A 27,659-nucleotide genomic window follows, 5' to 3' on the forward strand; every position below is an offset into this window, starting at 1 on the left:
AGGCCAGGCCGCCCTCCCGCTCGCCCCACCCCCACCCCGGCTGAGGCTGAGGCAGCTTGGCCAGCCCGGCAGGTGCCTCACCCAGGCTGCAAAGCCCATGCTTTCTATTCCCCTGTGCCCCTGGGTGGGGGGAGGAGCACTGATCCACCACGCCCACCGGTGACTAGGACAAACCACCCATCACCCTCCAGAGGATCAGCCCGGCCTTAAAAGGCCTGGGTCAGATACAGGACGCGACGGGGCCCCAGGGCACTGAGGGCACTGCCCACTGGCCATCCACTTGACTCCCCAAGGTGGCGGTGGGCGTCCAACCCGCCAGGCCCCTCCCCTCCACGTGGGACAGTAGTTAAGCTGGGCTTTGGGGACAGCCGGGACCGGTGTGGGCAGGGCAGGGGGCCCAGGCAGAGGTTCACTTGGAAGCAGCCAGAGCTGAGCTGCACCTGCCCCCTCCCCCCAACCCCCCCCCCCCCCGCCCCCCGTCCTACCCAACACTATCCCAAGACGAGAAACACGTCTGGGGCCTGGGCTGCCTTTCTCTACCCCTGTCCCCAGACCGTGAGGGCCACCACTTTGGTGCACATTTGCGGCCTAGAGGGAAGGAGAGCCCTGGGAGTGAGGGCTAAAGGGGGGGCACACGAGCAGGGGCAGGGAGGGTGTCCTCAGCTCTGAGGGAACCGCGTGTGAGCCTCCTCCAGGGCACTTGGGGTGGGGACGACATTAGAGGAGTGGCCTGCTGCAATATTTCTATTTATTTCCCCTGCTGAGTTTGAAGGGCACCCAGTCCTACCCCGCCGGGTCTCGGGGGCAGCACCCCGGGGAGAGGGCGAGGGTGCACGAGGGGACTGAACCGGGCAGACCGAAGGGCCGAGGAAACGCCACTGCGTCTCTCTCTTCTTCTTCATCTCCAAACCCCATCACGGGGGTTCCACTTCTCTCTGCGTCCACTGTCGGGGCTGGCCTGGGGGTGAGGCTGCTGGCAGCCTCTGGACCCAGGCCAGTTGGGGGAAGGGGACTCCTAGGGGCGTCCGGGAGCCGGGCGGAGGCATGGCAGCCTAGAGTAAGGCCCTAGGAGAGCCTGTGGTGGCCGGGCTTGGGGCTGGGGACCGGGCTCTGGCGACAGGCGGCCCACTGCAGAGGGAGGCTGAAAGGGAGTTACCGGCTCAGAGACCACCACCCCTGCCGGTCCGCCCGCAGCTCGGCTGTGGGAAGGGCAGGCGTGCGCGGTTAGGGGGCAGGGGCAGCTCCCATGGGTGGGGAGGGATAGGGGCACTGGGTCAAATTCTTGGATTTTTCCAGGCATACACGGAAGCCACGGTCAGCCACATGGGCACTAGAGTGGCCGGGGGTGTAGGGAGGACCGGGGGACAGTTCTCAGCCTGTCTCAAACCAGAGAAGGGCCTCCCGGCAGAAAGGGCGAGAGCCCCATCTCAGGCCAAAACCCCACGACTCAAGCTCTCCAGTGAGTGTCTGTCCAGGGGATCCGGAGGCCAAGAGACCCACGAAAAGGAGGCGTTCCTGTGTGGGGCGAGGGCCAGAGGTTCAAGAGGCCCCGTCCCTCCCCAAACCTGAAAGCCCAGGAGATCACAGCATTTGGGGGTGCCCGGGAGGAAAGGAAGGCGGTCAGCCCCGCCTGCCTAGGGGCAGGCCCGGCACAGGGCAGGCTCCTTCCTGCCTTCCAGCAGCCAGAGGGAAACTGAGGCCCCGGGGCCTCCCCGCCACACAGGGGCCCCTGGCCCAGCGAGTGGCTAGACTTTCTTGGGTTTTCGGCCCACTTGGTAATAGTAGTAAATGCTGATGACGACAAAAAGGAGGCGGCTGGCCAAGAGCAGCAGAATCCCCAGGGACGCGAGGCCGGTCTCTGCGAGCGTGGCACTGATCACTGTGGGAGAAAGACCGGGAAGGGACAGACGTCAGCGGAGGGGTGTGCCTCACCCTCAACCCGGGGCGACATACTGACGGGCGCCCGGGCGGCTCAGTCAGTTAAGTGGCCAACCCTTGGTTTCGGCTCAGGTCGTGATCTCACCGTTCATGAGTTCGATCCCCGAACTGGGCTCTGTGCTGCCGGTGCAGAGCCTGCTTGGGATTCTCTCTCTCTCTCTCTCTCTCTCTCTCTCTCTCTTTCTCCCCCTCCCACGCTCGCTCTCAGAATAAATACATAAACTTAAAAAAGGAAAAAGATGGCATGCTGAGCTGGGGGGGGGGGTCCTGCCAGCTGCTGGCCCTCACGGACATGTCTGTTGTGATGTCCCCCACGTGGCAGGTACTGGGGCAAGGGCGAGCATGCCATCACACCTGCTCTGGGTACACAAGTGAGCGATGGGTTATGGGAGGCGGCAGGTGCACGTACACGGGGGAGGCTGTGGCTCTGTGTGTGTGTGTGTGTGTGTGTGTGTGTATTCAAGAAGGTACAGGTGTGTGTGGGTAGGTGAGCACAGGGGCACACACAGGTAGACACGGCCACGTGAGCCCCTCCCCCTCGGATGGATTTCATCACTTCCTGGAAACCAGGCAGCAAGAGCTGGAAAGCCAGGGGCCACGCCACCCTGCCCACACCTCCCACCCCATCAGCCTCCCTGTCTCACTGCCCACCTCAAGACTCACCCAAGAACTGGACCCCAAAGTAACAGGCTTCGGTGAGCAGAGTCCATCGGATGATCACTTTCTCCGCCGTGTAGAGAGCATTCCACATGATGAGGGAGATGCCTGGGGCAGGGGGGACAAAGAGCAGACTGGGGAGGGCGTCTTGAGCCCTAGCCCCTTGGGGCAGGGGCCCGTTCCTCCTCCAATGGGCAGATTTGCCAGGAACCCAGACTTCCACTTTCCCCACCCCCATTCACACTCCCCAAATTAAAGCCATCCGCCATCCCACTGAACCCCATAACCCTAGCTCTCCCACTGCATGGGTGATGTCCTTGAAGCCACCCCGATCTCCACCAGCCCCTGCCCCTGTCCCCTGGCACTGGTGCAGACCCTTGAAGGATGAGTACAAGTGCAAGGTTGGAGGAAACTGCATGTGCAAAGGCACGGAGGCTTTCTGAAACGGGGGACTGGGCATCGCGAGATGCGGCCGGAGTCCAGGGCCCACGGTGGGATATGAGGGAGGCGGGTCTGGGAAGGTAGGCTGGATCCACCCCACAGACCACCCCGAATGCCAGGTGGAGGGGCTGGGCCTCTATTCTGCAGGTAAAAGGGACCGCGGGATGTTTTAGAGAAGAGGAGGGACGCTACCTGTGCTAGGCTTTAAAGGCTAACTCAGCTTCCGGCCAGGCACGGGGTGTGACAAATTCGGAAACAGAATGGTTCTAAGGAGAGGCCTGAGGGTGGGAGGGGTTTTGCAGACCCGTGTCGATTTGCTCTCCTGCGCTAGGCCGTGAGGACCTGGAGGGCAGGGCCCGAGCGTCATTCACCTCTGTACCTGGATAACCAGGTGGGGAGCTACACACAGGAAGTATTCGGTGTTTGCCCGCGTCCACTGGGTGCATTCCAGCAGTGGCCACGAGATGGCAGCACACACCCAGCAGAGACAGACTCAGCTGAAGGGAGGGACAGCAGGTGCTTAGAGGGGGAGCCCACGCACAAAGAAAGGCTTCCCCGTGCTCCTCTCAGTCCCCGTTGGTCCCCGGCTGCCCATCACGTCCCTCGGAGTCTGCCCTAGCAATACTCACTGAGGAGGGCACCGCCATAGAGGCGGATGGGGGTCTTGCTGGTCACCTGGGCTCCATCAAAGACCGCATCATAGAGCTGGTCAGGGAAGGCGAGGGCCTGTGGACATTGGTGGGAAGTTCATGGGCAAAGTTGGTGGGGGTCGCTGTTGAAACATCCTCTGGACATGTCCCTCCTTCCCCCCAGAAGCAGGGCTGAGATCCCTGGGGCAGTCCACTGTCAGAACCTTGATTGGCCCCAAGCCTTCCGTGTCAGGACAGAAGGCTCTGGGTTTCTAGGGGCAACGAGTCAGGAATGTGGACCACGGGATCTAGGATGTGCCAGAGCAGGCCGGGTACAGGTGGGAAGAGTGTCGGGAGCTGGGACTGTGGAGGGAGCTAGAGGGCCTTCGGCATGATGACCATGTGGGTAGAGGCAGCGGGGCCCCCAGGGTACAGGAGGAACCCCCAGCAGAGGTTCAGAGGCAGGACACAAGGGGCCGGACCCGGGGCCAGGGGCGGAGGGGGGCTCACCATGATGGCGATGCCGGAGAAGAGCACAGCAGAAGCAAACTGCCAGACCCTGGGGACACGTGGAGAGATGGGTCACAGCCAGGCCCCTTGCTGCTGCGCCCAGGCCCCAGGGGACCCTCCCCTCTCCAGCCAAGATGTCCAGGGATGGCTGGCGTTAGGGGGAGGGAACGAGACAGGATGGAACCACAGGCACGAGGGCACCGGGACAGAGCTGATGCGGCAGGGTCTGGCGCGGCCCTTCCCCATAACCCTGCCCCCAGCCCAAGCTCACGCTCAAGTGCTCACCTCAGCCCCAGAGGCTCCCGAACAGCAAACTTGATTTCATTGCCCAAGACCTGGCTGATCTGTGGACAAACAGGGGTCAGGGCCATGCCCAGCCCACTCACTCCCCTCCCGGAGCCCCCTGGCGTGTCCGGGCACCCACCGGGGTACTTCTGCTTAGCCAGAAGGTCACCCAGGCTGGGAAGGTCACACTGAAGCCACCCCCCCTCTGCCTCTCCTTGACACCGGGGCTTACACAGGAAGCTGAAAATACGGTGGGTGCGAACAAAAGCTCAGAGGTCCACTAGACACGGGCTTGAAGCCTGGCTCTGCCACTTACTGGTAATGGCCTTGGGCAAGTCCTGGCCCTCTCTGGGCCTCAGTTTCCTCCTCTATCAAATGGATTAATAACCATCCCCCAGCGCTTTAGTGAGATTAAATAATGCTTATGAAGCGATCGTTGCAGTAGCTGGCACATAATAAGCGCGAAATTCATCCTAGTGATCTGTCTTCGTTTTCGTTACGATTCCCCTGACGTCTCCGTTAAGTTCCTAGAGAAAATGAGCTAAATCCTGGGGCTCCTGCAGCCACAGCTACGCTTCTCCCAGATGGCAGGCCGGACCCGCCTCCCCAAAGGGGTGTTGAGGTGGGCCCCCGGGTGTGGCCAGCTGAAGGCCCCCCCGCCCCCCGGCCCACCTTGGAGCGGTGCACCTCCCCGTCGTCGTCCTCCCCACCCACGCCGAGGATCTTGCGGGTCTTCAGGCGGCTCACGAGGTCCGTCTGGCTGTGCTTCTTCATGAGAGGCGGGGGCTGCTTGGCCGCCATCTCGTCCTGGAGCCGCTGTCTACAGAGGCCGAGGGGAGACACCAGCCTCAGCCACGGGTCCTGCCCGGCCCCCAGCCGTCAGGGGCACCCAATTCGGACCTCGGGGCCTGGCGAGGCCTCCCTGTCAGCGTGGGGCAGCAGGGGGAAGCACCAACAAGAAATCCGAGGGCCCAGGCTTGGTAGTCGGCTCCCTAACTACCCGGCTGCGTGAGGAAAGGGGCAAGTGTCTCCCTTTCCTGGCCTCGGCTTCCTCGTTTATAAAATGGGTGGGGGAGGATGTTCCTAAAGCCCTTCCCGCTCTGTGAGCCTATCGGGCCTAAAGGCACACGGTATACACCCCAGGTCACCAGGCCGGACGGAGCCTTTCAGAGCGTGTGCGCCCAGGAAAGGCGTTCGGGCCCAGATGAGACCACATCCGGGAGGTGGGGGCCATCGGGAGTCTGGGTCAGTCTTGCCAGACGAGGGGTGATCTGCCCGAGTCCTGGGGTCCAGGTCCCCCACGGAACAGTGGCCCAGACAACCCCTCCGCCTTAGCCAGACTTCCTCCCTGTCTCCCACACGACCTCCTTCAAGCCGCCAGGGCTGAAAGAAGGGGAGCGGGGTGACCCCGGGACCCAGCGGAGCCAGGGGAAGGACGGCCGGGATTGCCGGTGGAAGCCCGTGCCCCTCCCTGCCAGGGGCACCCACTGCCAGCCTCTAGCCTTCCCCGTGTCTGCTAGCCATCCTCCACGGCCCCCCCCCCCCCCTCGCCCCCGGCCAGGTCTTGAGCGCCTACCGTCCACCAGGCGCTGGTCCGGGAGACACGGAGATGACTTGGCCGCCGGTCCTCCCGTTCAATCAGCACCACACCTATGCAAAGGAGATAGAAGTGTAGACCCCGGTGAGGCAAAGGCCTCCGAAGGCTGGCACTGGGCTGGGAACCGCCAGTGTGCAATGGGGGCTGCTTACGCCCATTCTACAGATGACGAGCTCAAGCTCAGCAAAGTTCAACAGAGAGAGGCTGAGTGACTTCAGCACCCCCACCCCACCTTATTCCAGCCCACAACTACCCTCTGGCAAGGCCGCAAAACTACTCTCACAGATGTTGCCTGCCCCTCTGCTGGGCTTGCTGGACCTCCCTGACCAGGCCTCGGACCTGGGTCCCAGTCTGGCTGCCAGAGGAGGGGTGTGTGTGTGGGACCAGCCAAGTCTCCCCCTCCCGGCCCTGGTCGGGGCGGCCAGAGGCAGAGCCGTCTTCAGCGTCCTAAAATAAAGCACCCGGACAAAGCAACATCAGAACGGAATCCAAGTGTGGGGCGTGTGGATATCGTGGCTTTCGACTCGGGTGAAGGAGGGAAATGGCAGAGTATCTCAAGTTTGGAGCTAACCACACAAGTTGGTACCGATGGCCTCCGGTGAGTGACATTCAAGGCCAAGGGCCCGCCCAACCCCCCGGGCCTTACTTACAGCTATGCCGTCCCCTCCCTCCACACTCACCCTGGGGCAGGGGAGGGGCGCGGAGGTGGCCGCTGGTGGCCAGGAAGGCCCTCTGGCGGAGAGGTGACCAGCCCCGCCCAAGAAAGCAGGGTTTAGCCACACTGCTCCTCAGGGGCCGGGAGCTGTCCCCACACCTCAACGCTGGCCACCACTTCTTGTGACCCCAGAGGCTACAATCAGCCCGGTGTCCCTCCCGCTGCCAGGTGGACCCGCTCAAGACAGCCTGCAAGGGCCGGCCAGCCGCTGCTGGTGGCAGCCGGGGCTCGCCCCCCCTCACCCGTCCTCGGCCCAGGAAGCACCGGGGAGCCCCGCCCTCACCCCTTCTTTGTCTTCCGGCCTCCCCTCTGGCCTTTCTTTCTTCACTTTACATACTGCAGAACTGACATTTTTTGTTGTTTGCAGTTCCATAGATTTTTAGGACGTGTGTAGATTCACACACCTACCACCGGGAAGTCAGGACCCCTGCCCGCATCATGCTCTCCCCTCACCCCTAGCCCCTGGCCACCACGGATCTGTTGTTGGCCGTCACCCCGGCTCTGTTCTTCTTTTTCCCAGTGTGTTATATACGTAGAATCATAGCGACTAGAACCATTTGAGACCGGCCCCTTTCATTCATCATAATGAATGAGATGCCTTTGAGGTCCATCCAAGCTGCTGGGCCAGTCAACGGTCTTCTCCTCTTTATGGTAGAGTAATATTCCACGGGACAGACGTGCCGGCTTGGCAAGCCAGCCATTCGCTAAAGGACCGCCGGGGCGTTCGCAGAGTCTGACAATTATGAACGGACCTCAGTCCCGCGCCATAAGGCCGGCCCTCGGGCCAAGCCCACCAGGCCTGGGCTGCATCAGTGACCCCAGCTCAGAGCGACAGCTGCCTTCCTCCGCCCGGTGACCCCTCGCCACCAACGCGTGCACGACGCTCCCCTCCGCGTGGCAGGCCTGAACCTGCGAGGCAGGGGCCGTGGAGCGTGGCGGGGCCAGCCCGCAGGGACTGGGTACAGAAAGGGGACTACGGTGTCCCGGGCTCCATTTGACATCAGCACCGCTCTTGGGGGGGACAGGCTTTATCCACAGGCACCGCCATCAGGTACCCGGGCTGGTGGGACCCGCTGTGGCCTCCCCCAGCCCAGCCCCCAGCAAGGAGCTCATCACCAACAAAGGGCCCTAGGGCCTCCCAGGGACAGGGAAATCTCCAGGGAGAAGAATCCCCTGCACCTGCCTCTGCACAGCTAACTCCTCTGAGCACTAAGTTCTGTTCCTTCTTCACCCACAACACAGGGCCCTGCCTGAGGAGGGCAGGTGGGGGGCTGTATCACTCCCATACACCCGCCAGCCCCTCCGCAGGCCCTACCCCCCAAGGCAAGCCACGTACACGGCCCCCTCAGATCTGCCCTTGAACTTGCTTCCCTTCCCACTCCAGGTGTTTTTCAACCTGGCCTCACCTTTTTTTTAAATGTTGATTTTATTTATTTTGAGACAGACAGAGGAAGAAAAAGAGAGAGAGGCAGAGCGAGAGGGAGAGAGAGAAAATCCCAAGCATGCTCCGTGCGGTCAGCATGGTGCCCGACACGGGGCTCGATCCCACGAACCCTGAGACCATGACCTGAGCCAAAATCAAGAGTCGGAGGCTTAACCGACCGAGCCACCCAGGCGCCCCCAGCCTGGTCTCATTTTAACCTAAGTGAGGACAAAAGGCACCTTCCTTTGCCGTACCCCCTGCATCGCGTCTGAACCAGATGTGCGTTGGAATCCCGATTCTGCCCTCTTACCTGCTGTAGGGCTTGGGGCAGCTGGCTCACTGCAGCTCTCCCAGCCTCAGTTTCTGCCCCTGGGAAATGGGGGCCATGAGAACACTGGCTCCGTGCATGCGCTGGAGGATAGGGCGAGGGAACTCAGGGGGGGCCTGGGGCAAAGTGCCCTGCCCGCCCACACTCACACTTCGCTCTCTTCCTTCAGCCATTCAGCCGTGCACAATGGAAAAAGCCTGCCCCATAGGGCGGTTGCTTCCTTCCCAGGGCCAGCTGCCTTCGAAGGGCCCCCAGGGCTTCCCCCAGGTGAGGCCAGCTGCCCGAGGGAGGCTGAGGGAAGGGGCAGCGTGGAGGACAACCAGCCAAGCAAGGAACAGGTGCAGGGACATTGCAGCCTGCAGTCCCCTAGAGCCTGAGTTCAGGGCCCTCCACGTTCTGCCCCTGGCTGGCCTCTCTGACCTCAGTTCCCAATAAAGCCAGCAAGTCGCTGTCCTTCTGAACAGTGGTTCCCATTTCTGAACCACTGCCCCCGGGAGGGTCCTCCCTGCTCTCGGTCCCCCCACCCCGACACTCCTGGTTCTTTAAAGCCGCACGGCCCCTCCCTCCGGGCAGCTTTCTGGGACACAGCCCCTCCCGACTTCCGTGGGTCTCAGTGTGGGCGGCCCCTGGCCACTTCCAGCCCATAGGCCTAGTCACATCATGGGCGCCTGGGCTCCCGGAGACCCGGTGATCTGAAGGCAGGGTTGTTATCTCGTCCAAGCATCTTCCCGCTGGGCCTCGGCACGCGGGCAGACCCTTCATGGGCACAGGAGTGACAGTTGGGCTGCGGGCAGCAGGCCTCCCGAACCTCCCCCAGAACACCCAAGATCACGCTATGTTAGACGTGGCAGGGCCCAAGGGGGGGCTCTGTTCCAAACACACACTGGACAGGGCAGAAAGCTGAGGCCCAGAGACGGCAGGGTCTGCCTCGGGCCACCCAGGAGCTGGTGGCAGGAGTACAGGAAAGGGGTTTCGCGGTCAGGCAGGGCTGGGTTTGAATTTCACACCTCCTCCTGGCTGGTGGTCTCGGACAAGTGGGTCCAGGGTGCCGAGGACACAGGAGAGTGGGTGCCAATGTCTCGGCGAAGGGCCCGTCCCATGGGGTGCCCGAGAAGCGGCGGGGGTCAGGACAGGCGGGGAGAGCAGGCGGGAAGAGGTCACGACGGCCGCCTCCACGAAAGCTGCAGCCACCGCTAGACGGCCAGCGCCGCGGGCCGGGGCTTTCTGTAGGTCTGGCTCGCGGGGCTTGGGACACACTTCCTGGCATGGGAGGGGCTCAGCAAATATTTGCGACCGAGTAGTGAGCTGGGGAAGGGTTTGAGAGCCCCCCACTGCTGGCCAAGCTCTGACTCCCTGCAGAACACACACACCCCCACGCATCAAGTGCAGGGACGTCTTGAGGCCAGGAAGAACATCCCTAAGAGCTCCCAGTGGCAGTAAGACAGAGAGGTCATGACTACACGGAGGCCAGGAAGGGAGAGGTTTGTCAGGGGTACAAAGTGCCAGGGGAGAATGGGAGGGGGGGGGTGGGGAATATACTGCACAATTAGGCCAACTTGGGCTCAAACCTCAACTCTTTCTCTCACTTGTCTGTGACCTCAGGAAACTTTCCCAACCCCTCTGAGCTTTCATCTCGTCCTTGGTGACACCACACTGCTACTTCTGAGCTCACAGGGTTGTGAGGAGACGCTGGGCACAGGCACTCAAGGGGCCTGGCACCTGCTGTGAGCTCCATACAGGACAGCAATTAATGACATTGCTTATGGGGCGGCTGCCAAGGCCCTGCCCTGGCGACAGGTCAGACGGGCCTGGGGCGTCACTCCCGTGCTGGTCCTAAAGGACCTCTCCCAACCCCCCTACGGCCTCCCCAAGAAGCCTGCCTGGTTTCCATAGAAACGGCCGGACTGCAGAGCTGTCCCTGGCGTGGAGACTGTGCCCATGAGGGCTGGCTTAGAAACCTGACCGGCAGGGGGAGGGGAGAGGAGAGGAAGGGCGCCTGGGGCCCGGAACACCCACCAGCTGATTCGGGGCAGTTGCTGCCGAGTCTCAGAGCCAAGAACCACTTCCTTTTCGAACAAGACCCTCTGCTAAAGAGACGGTACACCTGTCCCTCCCCCATCGGGTAGGAACTGCCCCGGAGAGCACCCACCCCAGGGCTGGAGGCAGGGGACGAGGACTTCCAGACCAGGAATTCTCTGCAATCCCCATGACAACCCTCGGAGGACGGCTGTATCGTCACCCCCATTCTACAGACGAGGAAACCAAGTGACTTATTCAAGCGTCTCGGGGTAAGCGGCAGAGTTGAACTTGAACCGAGGTAACCGCACTTCAAACAGACATCCCGCGAGGAGCTGGGGTGTGTGGGCAGGGCCAGTGGTGATGTCTGGGGAACCCGACCTCCAGGAAGAACTACGCTGTAAGCCATCTTCCTCCTCACATCTCGCTTTGAAAGTCTCTGGCAGGTTGCCAGCATCCGAACTCCTTCCTTCCTTCCTGGGGTCCAGCCTCCCCTGGGTGAAGGCGCTGTGGCTCTGGCGGGACCGGGGCAGGGCTGCGGGGAGGCCCATTGTTCTGTTATCACACGGGTGCAAAATAGCTGGAAACAGGGGCTGGGACAGGGCAGTGCCAGGGGAGGGGGCAGTGAGAGGCGGAGCCTCCAGGCCCTGCTCGGAGAGAAGCGGAGGTGAGGAGGGAGCCCCAGCAAGGAGCCCATTCATCCACCCCATCGTCCCTTCCTGGGGCAGTCCACCAGCCCCTTGGCCAAGACGGGGTCGAAAGACCCCCCAACCCAGAGCCCCCAGCCTGGGTCTTCAGGCGGAGTGGATCTCACATCTCAAGGGCGGTACGGGAGAGGCTTGGGGATGAAGGGACCCATGTTCCTTACTAGCCCCTACGCCTTTGGGCAGATTAACCTCTCCTGCACTGGAAATGGGGGTCATGAGGCCCGACTTACCAGCTTGTCGGCAAAGTTACAGCAAAACTAAGAAGCCCCAGGACACAAAGGGGGCTTGGCTAATGCCGGCTGTCCTACGGACATCATCACAGTGACTGCTAAGGTGCAGGTGCGTCCTCGTTGGTCTCGGGGCCTTCGGGCTAAGGCACAAAGCCAAGCCGACTTCCGGGCAGCGCGTCCCTTGAGGGTGTAGTTATTCTAAAGGCCGAGCCGGCCTGAGGCAGTCAGCCTCGCCTGTCAAGTGGCTGGTGAGCCAGTCGAGGGCAGGGCCGTATCATCTCTCTCGCGCGTGTCCCACGTCACCCCTGGGCTCAGCGCGGATGCAAGGGAGCAGGGTGACAGGTAGAACTGGGGGGGGGGGGGGCGGAGCATGATGCAAATCCTGCCACGGTGACAGGCCTAGATCCTGAGTCAAGAAAGGGATTCCACGTCCCGTTTCCAAGAACCTCCAGGAACGTGGGAGCTGCCAACAGAGCCCTGAGTCACTGGCGGGGAGACAGGACAGCTGAGGTCACCAAAGACTGTGCCACCGCGGGAAAACCAGGGCCCAACTGTGAGATTCAGTTAATTCATTCAAAAAAAAAAAAAATGGGAGCGTGGTCTCTGGGGCCCTCCCGGCTGTGATAGTCATGATTTGGCTTCTAAATCCACACTCCAGTGGCACACGAGGCCCGAGCTCCCGCTGCCTGGGGGCCTCTTGGGGACACGCATATTTTATCCACGAGTTCTCTTTGTTTTGAAGGTGCCTGATTTCCAGAATTGCAGAGGAAAGCCCCAACTTTCATCATAAACAAACATCTGCAAGTCGTCAGGGACGAAAAAAGTAATAAACATTCCCCGCAGTGTCGGAAAGGGTGGGAGAGCAGAGGACAGGGAGGGGGCATCCCTGGGCCTCACCCCAGGGCCTGAGAGGGCTGCTGTGTGCAAGAAGGATTCAGCCCTTGACGGCCATCCACCCGGCCACCCATCGTCACTCAGAAGTCGCTGAGAGGGTCTTCCCTGTCCCTACCGTCACTCACAAAGGGCAGAGCACATGGGGAATTTCTGTCCTCTCAAGCCGGGAATGGGCCTGCCTCCCCCATAGCCTGGTGACCGCGTCAGGGCCCTCAAAGGCAGCTGGTGCTTCTGGATCCCATGGGACCATGATCCTGGGGACGGCCTGGCTTCCGGCTGCCATGGGGCCAGAGCTCTTGAGAGGGGGCAGTGGACATACGTCAATACCCCACCGCCCCTCCCACTGCTCTCCAAACCTCTACGAGGGGAGGACAACAGGGGCAAAAGGAACTTCCCTGCAGGGATGCCAACTTTTCCAGAAGCGAGAGGTGATTTGCCCTCTGGGTGGCTTGGGCGGAGGCAGGCAGAAGGGTCCCTGTACTTTTCCCGGGATGCGGATGGGCCAGCCAGGACTGCCCATCTCCCCCAGGTTTGGGGGCTCTGGCTTAGTGGTCAAAGGAGTGGGTTAAGACTCAAAAGTCTTGTGTACCTGCATGGCGTTGGGCCAGTGACACCACCTCTCTAGGCCTCCGTTTCCTCATCTGTTAAATGGGTGTAATAAGGCCACCTACCATCCACTGATGGGGAGGCGCACAAAAACCCCCAGAACAGTACCTGTTCCATAGTGAAAGCTTAGTAATGTTGCTGCTGTTATTTTGGGACTAGGAGACTCAGCTTCTTTGCCTCAGTTTCTCCCTTCACCATACCAGCTTCAGAACAGTCCCCTTCAAGGGGGCTACGTGTGGATACAGAATGGGGTGTTTACAAGGGACGGCCAAAGAAGGAAATGGGAAGGGAATAGGGACTCCCTCTGGGTCCGGAGGCAGATGCGGCCCGGAGGCACTCACGACAGACGGGCAGGGAGAACCTGGAGAGGGTTGGGCAATGGATTGCAGGGATATGGAGCCCCTTGAGCTACTAAGCCTGGGTGGCTCCCCTCCATGTTTCCAGCTCTTGGCCAGGCCTGACCCTGGCCGGGACGCAAACCAGTGTGGCCAATGAGTAGCTGAGCTGCAGGGTGAAGTGAAAATATTATAGGCCTGGAGTCAGAACATCGGGCACCCCGCCCTGCTGCCACCGCTACGTGTCCTGGGGTAACTTCAGAGCCATCCGAGCATCACTTCCCTCCTCTGCGAAATGGACAGGCGTCATTCTTTTTCGGCCAGCCTTGCCTCCTATCTCTTCCCCACCCCCCTCTCTCCACCCCAGTCACGCTGGCTCCTTACGGTTTCTCAAATACGGCAGACACGTTCCTGCCTCAGGGCCTTTGCACAGGCTGATCTCTGCAGGATCTTTATTTACCCGAGCTATTCCCACAGTTCACTCTTTCAAAGCCTTGACTCACAAGTCACCTCCTCAGGGAGGCCTCCTGGACCACCTTTATGTAAAACAGCACCCCCACCCCTCGCCTCGACACCCCCTGACACTCAACTTTTCCCCCTTCACCTCCCAATACGCCGTCTAATTTATTTTATCATTTGTTCCTCTACCCTGTAAGTGTCAGCTCCGTGAGGGAAAGAATCTTCATTTTGTTCTCAGCTACCTCTCAGTGCCTGGGACTGTGTCTGGCACTTCGTTCACTAAATCACCGTTGGTGTCGGGCCCACAATTTGTTCAGTAAGTGAAAGCACAGAAGAGTCTAGAACTGTGTATGTCTAGGGGTCACTGCTAATTTCATGGCTCTCCTACCCGGCACACCGGCGAGGGGGAGGGCCTTTCTCCACAGGGGCTGGAGCGTTGTCCGTGGCTGAGTATAGAGTTGGAGAAGTTACTGCGGGGCCTGGGGGCAGGGATCCAGCAAAAGTGTTGACAGCTAGACAATGGTGAGGGACTTTGGGTCTCAGCCCTCCACCCCAAGTCTGGAAGGATTGATAAAACCTACAGCATGTGGGCGGGGAAAAAAAGACGCCAGGGCTGCTGATCCCCGGGGTACTGGAGCCAGAGGGGACCTCAGGGACCGGACGGCCCATTTTATAGATGGGATAACAGAGACCTGGAGAACACACAGTGCCTTATTTCCTAACAGCCCAACGAGAAACACCTTTCCTCCTCCTGGGCTGAGGGTGAGGCTTCCGCTGAGGAAGGCACAGTGTCCCCTCCTGGCACTCCACCAACGCCCCCCACCCCAACCCACTCTCCGTCCCTGCGCTCTTTGGGCAGCAGGAAGAGAGGGTCTGCAGAGGGCCGTGGCCTTCTCCACACAGGCCACCAGACGTGTAGGTCCAAGAGGCCGCACAGTTGGGGTGGGCATCCCTGCAGCCCTGATGCGTTCTCCCCGCAGGACTGTCCCACCAGGAAAAGTTTGTCTGAAGGAAATCAACCGGGAAGCGCGGGGCGGTGGTGGGACCGCCGACTCGGCCTTGGCCATGGGCGCTGGGCTCTGGAGGAGCCGCGGGGTTCCCGGCCTCCGCCCTGCTCCTGCCCCCGCCCACCTAGCTCCGGCGGCGGAGAAACTGGCTCCCCCGGGGCCGCGAGGGGGCGGCGGGAGCCCGGGACTGGGTGGGGGCGGGGAGGGCGGAGCGAGGGGACGCAAAGCAGGCGCCGGATACTGCGGGGCGCGCCGGGGATGCGCTCGGGATTCTGGCGGTTCCTCGACAGACCCCCTGGATGGGTGCGAGTATTTTGTCCGCGGCAGGAGCCCCAGCCCACGCAGAGCCAGGCCGATGGCCCCACACTGCCCCCTTCCTGCTGAGCGCGCGACTTAGGGGAGACTGGGGGGGGGGGGGCGACGTCTCCACCTGTGCTTTCCTGACCCTCCCACCCAACCACTGGGGCTTAGGCGCGGCTTCGGTTTCGGCCTCCTCCCCCTCCCCCCTCCCCCTACCTACCTCCCCGGCCGGGAGTCGGGGGTCTCTCCCGGTCTGACTCCTTCCTCCTCCAACGTGTCCTTTATCTCCGGCTCCAGACACTCACCCACTTTCGGAGACCCGGGCCTGAGAGCTGGGGACCCCAGGCGGGGAGCTCCGGGCTGTTGGGCGCCCCCACGGCCGGCCGAACCAGTAGGACCCGCCAGCGGGAACTCCGCCACCGCGATCAGCGGCCCTGCGGGGGCGAAGACAGAAGGAGGGGCACTCGCAAGTTTGTGCCGCGCACTCCTCGGACCGGGGAACAATGGCGATGGGGGGGAGGGGACAGAGAACCGAGCGCGGGGACAACAGTCAGACCTCAGGGAGACAGAAACTGCTTTTTGCTCTTTCTCTCTTGCTCCGAAGCACAGGGGGGAGGTAAGGGCGAAATACACAGTCCAACGGAGCAGAGACAGCGAGGGAGAAAGCCAGGGGAGACAGGGAAACCGAGGCAGAGGGAAGGAACCGAAGGGGCTGGAGGACTGCGCCTCGGGGTGGGGGGTGGGGGGGCCGGGAGGGGACCCCTGGAGTCGCGGCAGAATCTGCCAGGGCCGAGAGGTCCTGGGGCGTCCAGGTCGCGCGCCCGGGGCCCCCATGACCCTGCGGCCGCAGAAGCCCCGCTGGGCTGGGCTGGGCTGGGCTGCGCTGCGCAGGTACCGGCCGGCGGCGGGAGGGGAACGTGCGAGGCTCGGAGGCGGCGGCGGGGGACAGAACTTACGTTCCTAGCGCATGCTGGCGCCGGCGCTGCGCGGGGCTGGCGAGCCAGGGGACGCTTGGGCCCTCGGGAGCCTCACATCGCGCCGCCCGCGCGGGGCAGGGCAGGGCAGGGCAGGGCCGGGCGGGACTGCGCGCGGCGTCCTGCGCGGCCGGGGTTTGCCCGAGTCTGGCGGCCCGCGCTGGTCCCTCCTCTCGGTCCCGCGCGCAAGCCAATGGCGCGCCGTCCCCTCCCACGCGCCGGCTGCCTCGCCCCCGAGGGTGGCCGCCGGGCGGGAGGGGGAGAGGGGTTGGGGCGACTGGGCTCCGGGGCTCCCCAGCCGAGGCTTTCCTAGGGACTGCCTGCGGGGGGCGCGCTCACGCCCCGGGAGAAGGCGCCGGAGAATCAAAGCGGAGGGCCCGCGGCGCCCAGGAAGACTTTTCTGGCAAGTTTCTGAAGCCGGCGCCCCTTTCGTGAGACTATCAACACCCCCACGGGTTGGCAGACCACGCTGTCTTAAATATCCTTGGGGTATCCCCTGGGGCCTAGGCCAGTGTCTAAAATGGAAGGGACTGCTTTGGCTGGTAGATACCCAAGTGTGTAGGGAACACAGTGACAACAATGGTCACCATCTGCTGAGCGCCCGCTCCCTGCCAGGCACCGTGTGCGCAAGGAGTTACAAGCGTTAACTCAGTTGATGCTCACAACAGCCTATACCAGCCGCATGATTCATCCCATTTTACAGATGATGATCATTGACTTCGGATTTGGGCTTCCAGCCTAGACCCCCCCCCCCCAAATGACACCCACCCCTCCACATATACCTCTAACTTTTTCATCCTCCAGCCTAAAGCCTGGCCTCAGCCATGTGGCTGTAAGCCGCACTGTCACAGGACTAAGATCTTATCTGGGGCTCCTGGACCCGTCCTGGGGGGCACAGTTGTCAGACCTTGTATCTCTGCGCATCCTGTGGGGGGTAAGGGAGGGTGATGGGGGTGGTTTGGGGTCTGTGGGAGCCTGTCAGCTTAAAAGAACCAGGCTCCTACAAACAACGCTCCCCCCCACCCCAATTTCTGGCTCATTTCAACCCCCTGTGACCAGTAATGTGCCTCCCACCCCAGATCTCACCACCCTGCAGCCTTCTTCTAAGAAAAATGCCTGCATCTCTTCATTTTAATCTGATGGGAGTGGGGGTGGGGACAGAAAGGCAAGGTTGATGACACATTCCATTTCATGAGATAAGTAAATAGAGCAGGCAGAGGTGAGTGGTTGCCCCAGGTCTCTAGCGAGGGGGGCATTTTGACTCCAGGTCTGAGCTGTTTCTGCACCAGGTCCTGAAGGGTTAATCAGGCAGGCTCTGGGAGTGCCCTGCCCGGGTTCAAACCCTGGCTCAGCCATCTGGCAAGTTATTCAACCTCTACATGGCTTATTTCCTCCGCCTCCGAAATGGGGGTGACCAATACCGGGAACTGCCCGGGTAGTTGTGGAACAGCAACAGCACACACTTATTGAGCACTAACTGTTTGCCAAGCAGACTCTCACCTGTCTCCCCAGAGCTGGGAATGGGCGGGAGAGGCTGTGCCCTTTGCACGGAAGTAAATGGAACGGGGCCGGGTTTATAGAGAGCTCTCAGTGACAGTGAGCTGTCCTGATTGCCAAGGGAACGACTCTGATCCGGAGCCACCTTTGTGGCCCACGGTGCCACCATCCCTGCACCCAGCCGGTGATGGCCAATAATGAATAGGTAAGTGAGTGAACGAATGGACAGAACTACAGATCGAGATTGTTCCTAAGTGTGTTGGGTGAAGTACAGACCCAAGGTCCACCCGACTTGAGGCTCGACAGGCGTCTTTCCAACAACTCAGTCTCAACTCGCTGCCTTAAGTTGGCTTAAGTTGAGCTGGCTGAAGCTGGGATGATGAATTCATTTGTTGCCTCTTCTGTCTTCCCAGCATGCGAGGCTCTGGGTTGCCACAGGGAGGGTACCCGCCTTGCTAGTGTGCAGTGTTGCCTCTGATTGTCACCCCCCCCTTGACATGGAGACACTACCAGTGCTGCCCTTGGTGTGATCACTGTTATATCCAAGGGCCTTACATCAATAGGAGAGATTTTGTAACAATCACCCAAGATCTCCAACATGGAAGGTGCTGCCTGAGTGGTAGTGAGCACCCCATCACTGGAGGCATACAAGCAGCAGCCAGGGAAGGATTAATGAGGGGTGCTAGGGAAGGGATTCGCACCTTCGGTGGCACAGGATGTGGGTAACCTATGAGCCCTGGTGTCTTGATTCTGTCTTCCGATTCCCAAGCCCATCAGTGGGGAGCCTGGGAGCACAGGCTGTCCCCCCATCCTCACGAAGGAGGCAGTGTTGACTGGGCTCTTCCTGTGTGCCGGGCAAGGTGCCGGGTGCTGGGGCTCTGGGGGTAACCAGGACCCAGTCACTGTCCTTGGGGAGCTCATAGCTCTCGGGAGTCAGACGCACACACAGCAGCAACGGAGACAGTTCACAGTGACCGGCAAAGGGCTTGATGGGCAGGAGGAGAAAGAAAAAGCTATCCATGACCCCAGGCATCTGCAGTCCTTAAAGCGCCCATTAGAAACTCTTGCTGTCTTCCTTCCTACTAAAGTGACTTGCATCCAGTTCAGGAATGTGCCCTTCGACTGGCCTTCTGCTCTTAACTTCTCTGTCACCTCATCTTTACACCGGGCGTAAAAAACAATTCACTTCGCTGGGCTGTTGTGAGACAGAAACTGACGTTCGTAAAGTGCTCCCCAGATCTAGGCACGAACAGGTGCTTTGGCCTGCTGACAAGGAGCTGTCCTCTTTATTCCCAGTGCAGGAGGAGGAGCATTGCCAGAGAGGATGAGAAAAGGGGGTTAGGGCCCTGGCTCTACTCCTAACTAGCTGTCTGACCCTCTGCGGCGCCTGAGAAGCGGGAACATAAAAATACCCGCCTCTAGGAGCTCATCAAGTGTGGCATTAGAGGAGAAAGATTTGCAGGCTGGAAATGCTGATTCCTATTACTCTCATGCTTACTGTGATTCTCATTGTGAAACTGTCCCTCAGAGCCCCGGGAGGGTGGGGGAGGGTGTGCGTGAAGGTGGAACCCCCACCCTCCCCCATGGGAGGCTGTGTGGTGGGGGGGGACCGGGGGAGAGCCAGCTGGGGGAGGGTCACTCCCCTCCAGCCTCCCACTGGAGCCCGGGTGCAGCTGGGTCTCAGGTTGCCTGCCCCGGTCACCCTCAGCAGGGGTGACAGCACCTTCATGGTGCCTGTGTCCGTGTAGATGCACGCACTCTGACCCGTGCAGATGGGTGGCATGTGGGTGAGGGTGTGCCTGGAGGGTGGCGTGGACACAGGAAACGCCTGTACCTGTGGCCAGAAATCACTTGTGGATTGTGAATCCCTCGGGAGGAACGTGCAGGCGACTGGATTTCAAAGACTCGGCAGAGGGACTAGTGCGGGCATCCGGGGAGCAAGAGGAGGAGAGGGGCTAGGGGAATGCCCACTGGGCCTAGTCTTTGGGGCTGAGGCCTGCTGACTGGATTCACTGAGTGATCCCCTCCCTGGGGATAGCGGGCAGGGTACAGAGAGGAAGAGACTGTCGTCAGAGGCCCTTGTGGTTGAGGACAGGGGTTTTAGAGCTGACAGACCTGGGTTCAAATCCTAGGTATGGATCACGGGCCAGTGCTTTCATTTCTGTGAGCCTCAGTTCCCTGGTGTGTAAAATAGGGAGCAGGGTAGAGCCTACTTCCTAGGGGTTTCTGGGAGTTAAGCCCCTTGGCAAGGACTAGGCATTATTGTTGATATTATTGGTAGCAGCCCAGCAGAAGAGAGGGAGAGGGCCTCTGCGGGTGCTGGTGTTTTGTAAACTGTAAAAGGGAGCTCTGAGATACAAAAACTGTCGAGCCACGGTTAGCTAAAGCTGCCATGAGGAACGCCATTTTGGTCCAAGATGGGAGGGCCGTTGTCCCAGGGAGTGAGACAGAGGAGTTTGGCTTTCGTAACGCCTACCGGTTTCCCTTCCTGGTTCCCCTCACTTCCTCCAGATTTTCCTTCCTGGTTACAGAGCCTGTCTGGCAAGAAGACCTCCAGGGGCTTCCTCTCCGCTGCTGGTCGCCGGCTGAGCACCCCTTTGGGGACCGTGAGGAGCAGCTGCGGGATCAGGCAGGCCTCCCCCACACTGCCTGCGCCCCGCCCCCAGCCTGGGGAGACTGGCCAGGCCTCCTTCCCTCCACCCCATTCCCTGGAGGCCGCCCTCCCTCCTATGAATCATCCTCACAGCCACCAAAACCCCTCAGGATGGGGGTGGAAGCGATGGGGTTCAGCGATGGGGCCTAAAGTAAGGGTGGGACCGTTTGGGGGCCCCGAGGACCACAGCCAGCTCTCTCCTGCTTCCAGGGGGCCGAGGCTCCAGAGGCCAGGTCTGAGCAGGACTTGGGAGTTACGCCATCCTAGATGTAGGCACAAGGCCCTGGTCGTCTGCTAACTAGCTCTGGGGTCTTCTGCAAGTTTCTCGGCTTCTCTGAGCTTCCGTGTCTTCATCTGTCAGATGGAAAGAGGAAAATCACGACGACCTTCAGGGTACTTGGAGGATTAGGTGAGCGTCTACATGTTAAGTCCTGAGCTCAGGGCCTGGTTCACAGTAAGTGCTCAATAAATGCTCATGGACTCAAGCACTGAACGAACACGTGGAAATGGCGGGGGGCCGGAGTGGGGGGCGGTACATGTGGCTGTCTGCAGGAAAGTCATCCTCCACCAGCTGGGGGAGTGAAGGGGATGTCCGGGGGCCTTGTCTCCTAGGCCCAGGACACCCAAAAACTCAGGAGGGACTATCCCTTGTGGGCACAGCCGACACTTTTGCAAGCCAAAGGAGAGCTTCAGGCCGGGTCAGACTCTCAAAGTGCTGAGCCCTGCCGGAAAAAAGAACTGCTGTGTGGGTAGGGGGCAGCAGATTGGAGACCCCAGGACTGTCACAGTGAGAATCTACAGCAGCCACTCCGGGCTGGAAGGTCAGGGCCTTGGGTATCTAGCTAGGGCTGGGGCCAGCGCCTCCCCCGCCTGCAGCCCAAGGGGATGCTGGGCCACCTGGGTTGCATACCCCCAGAAGGCTTTATCATCATCTCAATAGATAGCCTTTTGAGCACTGACTGTGTGCCAGGCACTGGTCTGGGCACATTATATGTACTTAATAAATCTCAGGAGGTTGGCACCATTATTAGCCCCATTTTAGATGAGGGAACTGAGGCCCACTGAGCCACATAATTTGCCCGAGGCCACACCCTAGAAAGCGCTGAGGTCAGGATTGGAACCCCAGGTAGTCCGGCCCAGCGCCCCAAATGGCTCTGACCGTGCTGCTGACGGGGGCGGGCAAGGATGGCCCCCGGACTCCTGCAAGGCAGTGCCCCACCCCATCCCCGATGCAGTCCTTCAAGTTTGGGACCAGGGCATCAAGGGCCAACGGGTTCTAATTCATAAAAATCCCTTCGGAGAAATGGTTCTCAAAGCAGGGTTACAAGGAACGTGTTAGAAATGCAACTTCTCGGTCCCACCTCGGACAGCAAACTCCGGACGGAGGGAGTCCCCGGGGCGGCAATCTGCATTCCCGCAGGTGGATTCCGACCGACCGACCGACCGGAGCTAAAGTCTGAGAACCAAGGCTCTAGAGTTTGCAAAGTGTATTCTCAGAAACCGACGCTTCCATAGTCTTCGGCTTGTCCAGGTAGAGCGAACTAACGAGCCTCCCTTTGCCAGAGTTCGCATCCGGGAAGCGGACGAGATGGGCCCGGAACCCACGGCGGTCGGTTCGGGAATGATTTTGCCGGCGTCCTTGGGGCCAGAGCTCCCACCCTGGGGGGGTGAGGGAGGGGCTCTGAGCGGAGGGGCTGCGGGGGCGGGGCGGGGCGGGGCCGGGTGGGGTGGGGGTTGGGCCAAAGGGGCGGGCCGTGTGTATTGTTCCCCGGGAAGGGCCCCAGCCCCAAGCTACGCGAATAAAGCCCGGCCTGCCATTTTGAGTGATCGGTTTATTAATACTCGCGGGGCCGCTGCCGAGGCGGATCGCAGCAGCCAGGCGGCCGCGCGGCATCGTTACGTAACCGCTCCGGGGAGCGGCGCAGGGCCGGCGCCGGGCCGCGAGCTAAGGCGGGCTGGGGGTTCCGGGCGGGCGGAGGAAACACCTGCCGCGGAGTCCGCACCCAGCGCGCCCCTTCTCCCGCGCCCGCGGCGCGTTAACCCCTGCGTGGCTGGCCGCAGCCCTCCGCTCCCGGTGGAGGGGCTCTGAGAGGCGGATCCCCTGTCCTCGGGGATCCCCCCCCCCCCCCGCCGCCCGGAGGTTGAGCCAGGGCTTCCCCTCCCCCAGTCACCGCCGCCTCCCCCTCGTCCCACGCTCACTCTGAGCTGAGAGAGGGAAAAAGGCAGACCCGTAGGGCGGCCTGTGGGTGCAAGACGCGTGGTTTGCGCATCCAGCTCACCTCTGCGAGGTGACCCATTTTACAGATGGAGCTTTGAGGCTCCGAAAGGGTTGGCTTCAGGCGCCAAGAATTCCAGCCCACGAGGGTGTCGGCCCCAAAGCCCACGTTTCGGCCCTCCCTCGCACCCCCCACCAGGTCTTTGTAACCTCCGTGGGTCGGTTGGTGCCTCGCCTTTTCCATCTGGGGTCCCAGTGCCAGGAAGCTATTGACGGGGTGGAAAGGACTGTGTGCGTCCTTGGCCTCAGGGCTGGGAGAAGGGGTTTGGCTCAGGCAGCACTGGAGCTGGAGTCCGCCGAGCACACGGTGCCAAGGACATGCCACGGCTGTTTGGGTTGGTGGGGGTCAGCATGCCAGGCCTGGCCTCCACATTCCCCACCATGCCCAGACCCTGAGAACCAGCCCGTGCCACACCCCACACGCTTGGGTGCTCAGCCCTCGTAGACTTTGCCCAGGCTGGGCCGTCTGCCAGGAATGCCCTCCTCCCACCCACCGTGCAGTGTGCCAACTCTGGGAAGTCTGTCCCGGCACCCCCACTCCGCCCCGCCCCCTACATCAGTGACCCCTCAAGGCTGTCTCTTCCAGCCCTCGGAGCGCCTGGTGACAGCTCCTAACACATTGCGTTATGGGGGCTTGTTACCTGTCTGCCCCCATTAGGCCATGTCCTTTGGGATGGCGGCTCTGTGTCTGCCCATCCTAGAACTCGCCCCACCAGGCCTGGGACACACTGGGCCTCTCCCAGCACTAGGTAAATTTGAGATGACGAGTACAGCCCTCAGGTACATTTACTGCTTGGTGACAGTCTTCGGACCCAGACCACAGAACGCCACACACCTGCCAGTGGCTCTGCGAACTCCTAGCTGTGTGGTCTTAGTTAACTTTCAGAGCCTCTCTGGGCCTCTGTTGGCCCGTTCGTCACAGGGGTAACAGCAACCCCAGGCTCGCCAGGTTCGGTAGCATTTATTGAGCACTTACAATACGCAAGAGACTTCGTGCACAGTACACAGCCGCCATGAGGACGTAGGGGCTGTTACCGTCTCCGCTTTAGAGATGAGCTCTCACCAAACGGCTAGCTGATAAGGGGCAGAGCCTGGATTCAAACCCTGGTCCATATCTCCTAGGTTTCTCGTCTCCAACTCACGGGATTAGTCTGACGATTCGATGAGAAATAATTAAGGACCGGCATACAGTAGGCGCTCAAGGATATCTCTGCACCTTCACTTGCAAGGTCCCAGGGCAGCTCTCCTTTGGCCCCTCAGTGACCGCCCCCCCCACCTCCCCTCCACCATCCTCAGACCCCAGGGCATTCTGGGAGCCCCTCGCCGGGGGAGGGGGTGGGGCCGGGGGAGGGGGTGGGGCCGGAGGAGGGGCTTGCAGGAAGCCTTGGCAGAAGACAACGCGTTGGCTTCTGAGCGTAAATAAATTATTGTTTTACGTCCTCATATAAGAAAAGGGTACAGTGTGCGTTTGCCAATCTAAGCATGTTAGGCTGCGGCTTCCCTGTGTTTTGCCAATTGCTGACATGTGTTTTCAGCCCCAGGCAGTAAACAGAAGCCCACTGTGCCGGGCTGCTCCTGCCGCCCGCCGTGGGGAAGGGCCTCCGACCCGGCCAGAGTAGATGCCAGTGGGGATGCTGAGGCAGGGACAGAGTTCCCGTGGGCTTCCTCCAGGCCATGGGAACTCAGCGGGACTCCTCGCCTCTCTGAGCCTCGGTTTACACCGCTGACGCTGGGCGGATTACCAGCGCCCTGTCTGCTTCGCACGGTGAGAAACGGTGCTGCGGAAATGCTTTGCACCGACAATAATAACATTTGTTGTCATCATTCTGGATCTTGAGGGCGGGAAGAGCACCGCACTCCATTTTGCCCCTCCTGGACCTCTTTCCTGGCGCTCTGGCCGCACCGAGTCCACCTTCCTAGTCCTTGTATCCCCTGAACATTTCTACCCCCCCGCCCCTTGAGGGCAGAGACTTTATCTATCTCACTCACCACTGTATTCCCAGCACCTTACTCTAGGCGTATTACAGAAGCTGAGGCAAGGGCAGAATAATTACTGCTAATTAATGACATGAAGAGCAGGGCCACTCCTATTTCAGAGGGAGCCTTGCAGTACACAGCCTGTGCAACAGTACATGGTGGCCAAGGGTAAAGGCCATCCTAGATCTGCCACTTTATTTTGCAAGATTTGTAATAAACTTTAAATTGTTGCAGCCAAAAACAATGAAGGAATGAATGCATGCAGACGCACATATACACATAAAACGAGTGAGAAGCGGAACTCCATTTTTGCCTCAGAGAAACTTGCCATCTGGTGGAGAAGACAGACCGAGCCAGATGCTACTCCCAGTTGCCTTCTTGTGCATCACTCTGTCCCCTACGTGGGCTTGTCCTGTGTGCTGTTGCCTCTTCCAGGACTTTCTTCCCCTATCATGCTCCAGTCCTCATGTGCTGGCTCTCGCTTATGCTTTTCCCACCTCGGTTCATTTCCTCTCGAAACCTTTCCCAACCGCCCTACGTGCCTCCCCCCATCTCTAACTCAAGGCTGGGCCACACAGAACCCCCCGCCCCTTCCCAGCCAGCTGACCCCAGCAGTGCCCTTCAGGACATTATAGTGGATTTGGATTTGGCAGCTAGGTTCCAAGTGCCCAGGGCTGGCTGAGAGTTACTTCCAGACAAGACTGTGTCTGTTGGCTGTATCTTTGTGCCTAGCACAGTGCTGGCCCGTGGTGGGAGTCTAGAAGTGTGGGGGAGTCAGGGAGAGACTGAGAGCAGAGGTGGGTGTGGCTGCCCTGGCCCTGAATTAGAGCCCCTCCCCCCATGCCTCTAACCTCTGAACTACTCCCCCCCCCCCACCCACCCTCCTGCCTCCTGCCCCCACCCTGCTTTCCCTGCCCCATCAGAGGTCCACAGCTGCCTGGAAGATGGTGAGAAATCCCACAGCCACCCTGGCCTCTCCTCTGTCCAGCCTTCCTGCTCCCTCTCCTTTGCTGTCTTTTCCTTCTACTTTGCCTCAAGCTCAGTCCCCTCCCCCAAGCTGGTGAATGCCAACCGCGAAGAGGGAAAAAAAAAAAAAAAAAAGGCCACTTGGCACCATCAACAGTGAACAATAACCAATTTAAGGAGTAATCAGTGCTGTAATGATTGTCGGAGCCCTCATCACTGCAGAAAATCAGGCTGAGGCTCTGGGACTCCCAGGCTCCCCGAGCTGTGTTGTGTGGGTCGTTTAATAGCCAGGACCTCAGTGTCTCCATCTGTAAAGTGGAGGGAGTACCATCAGCCCAAGAGAACTGACCAAGTGTCACCTTAGTCTCACGGTTCTCCCTGGGGCTGCAAACCAGAGGTGGAGGTGATACAACCTGTGTGGGGCCCCTCCCGGGACATGTTCTTCCTGTGTGGGGCCAGTGGGAGGAATGCAGTCCCAGAGGTGGGCCTGGAGGGGTGACCAGTAGGTTCACAGTTTAGTGGGGATGGGGGTGGTCTCAGGAAAGTCTTCCTAGAAACGCTGACATTTAACTGAGTCAGGAAGGACGCGAATAGGAGCTATGGAAAGTGATGGAGTGATGGAAAGTCAGAGGCGTCATCTGGTCCCAGCCTCTCGTTTTACACGTAGGGAAACTGAGGCTCCCAGAGGGCTACCGGATTTGTTCAAAGCCACCCACACACATCAGTCGCAGAGCCCGAATTGGAATCTGAGTGGCTCGATTCCTGTCCCAGTGCTCTTTCTTATGATGTCAAACTAGCTCATAGCGACAATACGGACGGGGTGTTGAATTCTGCCTGAGAGTCAGGCTCTGTGCTAAATGCCTTATGCGTGTATATGCTGTTTCTTTTCCTCATTGGATAATCCTGGATAAAGGGAGATTAGGATCTAGTTCCTGTTTTACCTGAGTGAGGTCCAGGGAGGTTAAATGCCTTACAAGGCACCCAGCGTGGCTGGCTTTTTGTAGCCTCTGCAGTCCCTCCCGGCTTCTCGGCTTCTCTGTTTTTCAGCACCATCTAACACCAGTGTCCCCAGAGCAGAGAATGGCTTCTGCGCTGCATCCCCGGGTGGCCTGTGTTTCTCTCTCCTCTCTAAAGAGGGCTAGGCAGGGGCCCCTTCCCCAGAGGGGTGAGGAGGGAGGCTTGGGCTTTTCTTCAAGGCAACCCCCCACTTCCAGGAAGGGAAGCCGTGCGGTCAAGGAGAGAAGAGGTACACATTTCAAGTCCCCGTTCACAAGTCTGCCTCTCTAGGGCCCCTCCTGGAAATGCAGTCCCCCACCCCCCCGCCCCCCCGGCGGGTGCCTTCCAGCTTTGAGGGAGGAAATCTGGAGGCACAGAAGGGGCCAGGGTGGGCCCAGGCCCAGGGAAGAGAGGGGACTCTCAGCAGCCAACGGGCTCCTGGCCCAGACTCCACACTGGGTGGGGCACAGGCACGCGGAGCTATCTCAGGAAATGGGGATATTGCTCTGGGCACCACCGAAGCAGGGCCACAAATCAAATGAATTCCAAGAATTCAATATCTTTTTTTAAATGCACTGAAGGGCTGTTGTCATTATCAGATTTCCTCACGGTTATTTGAGCGTCTAGTGCTGATTTTATTTAGGGTTGCGCTGGGGAGAAGGGGAGACATCATCGTCTCTCCAGGACTGGGGGCCTTTAAGTGTTATAACTGGGGGGCGGGGGAGGCGGAGATGACCTCAGGGCCATTCCTGCCCTCCCCTGGGGAGATGGCAGGGGACTGTTGTTTGGAAGCCACGAACTAAGGAGCCATGCGTACTCAGCACCAGGCCCGGCTGTCTGTGAAATTTACCTGGCGAAATTGCACGCTTTTGGGTCCTCGGTGTCGTCACCGGTAGAATGGGGATAATTAGTCCTGTCTTGCCTGAGTCTCAGACCTTGAACTGCCATTCAGGCTCAAAGCATAGGACAGAATGGCAGCCCCTGGGAGACCTGGGCATTTCCTGGGAAGTTGACCGAGAATGCAGATTCCGGGGCCCTTCCCCAGACCTCCTGGGCCAGAAACTAACCACCCCCCACCCAGCCCCTCAAGAGAGCCCTGTGCTCTTACAGCGCGGAGACTACACCGTGAGGCAGTGGGCACTCACCGGGAGCCGGCGATATGGGTCCCGGTCGCGCTTGTCCTCTGAGGAGCTGTGAGGCCTCAGGCTGGGGTCTGGTGACTCAGCCTGGGCCCAGAGGACTGG

General features: G+C 60.3%; 1 protein-coding gene across 5 annotated transcripts; it reads right to left on the minus strand.

Moving 5' to 3' along the window:
- Window positions 1-731: 731 nt before the first annotated feature.
- On the minus strand, window positions 732-27,659 carry TP53I11 (tumor protein p53 inducible protein 11). Of its 5 annotated transcripts, none has more exons than XM_045485059.1 (10): window positions 16,034-16,211; window positions 15,298-15,511; window positions 8,506-8,564; window positions 6,037-6,110; window positions 5,133-5,280; window positions 4,461-4,519; window positions 4,176-4,224; window positions 3,666-3,762; window positions 2,602-2,703; window positions 732-1,879 (listed from the first exon to the last, which is right to left on the minus strand). In XM_045485059.1, exons 5-10 carry the CDS (start codon window positions 5,259-5,261, stop codon window positions 1,746-1,748), a joined length of 570 nt encoding a protein of 189 aa, XP_045341015.1. In that variant the 5' UTR covers window positions 5,262-5,280; window positions 6,037-6,110; window positions 8,506-8,564; window positions 15,298-15,511; window positions 16,034-16,211; the 3' UTR covers window positions 732-1,745. The 5 variants fall into 5 exon arrangements, with proteins under 5 accessions (XP_045341015.1, XP_045341014.1, XP_045341012.1 ...); XM_045485058.1 differs by having other exon boundaries at window positions 8,506-8,606; XM_045485056.1 differs by lacking the exon at window positions 8,506-8,564 and having other exon boundaries at window positions 16,034-16,325.

Source organism: Leopardus geoffroyi, chromosome D1 (genome assembly GCF_018350155.1).
Source record: "Leopardus geoffroyi isolate Oge1 chromosome D1, O.geoffroyi_Oge1_pat1.0, whole genome shotgun sequence".
In the NCBI taxonomy this organism is placed as follows: Eukaryota; Metazoa; Chordata; class Mammalia; order Carnivora; family Felidae; genus Leopardus; species Leopardus geoffroyi.

Bases quoted from the DNA above. Each gene is read 5' to 3' on its own strand.
- TP53I11 (XM_045485061.1), bottom strand. From the start codon at position 5,261: ATGGCGGCCAAGCAGCCCCCGCCTCTCATGAAGAAGCACAGCCAGACG. The intron at 3,763-4,175 runs GTGAGCCCCCCT...CAATGTCCACAG, and splicing joins TCTCCGGCATCGCCATCATG to GCCCTCGCCTTCCCTGACCA. The intron at 1,880-2,601 runs GTGAGTCTTGAG...TTTCTCCCACAG, and splicing joins CTTTGGGGTCCAGTTCTTGG to TGATCAGTGCCACGCTCGCA.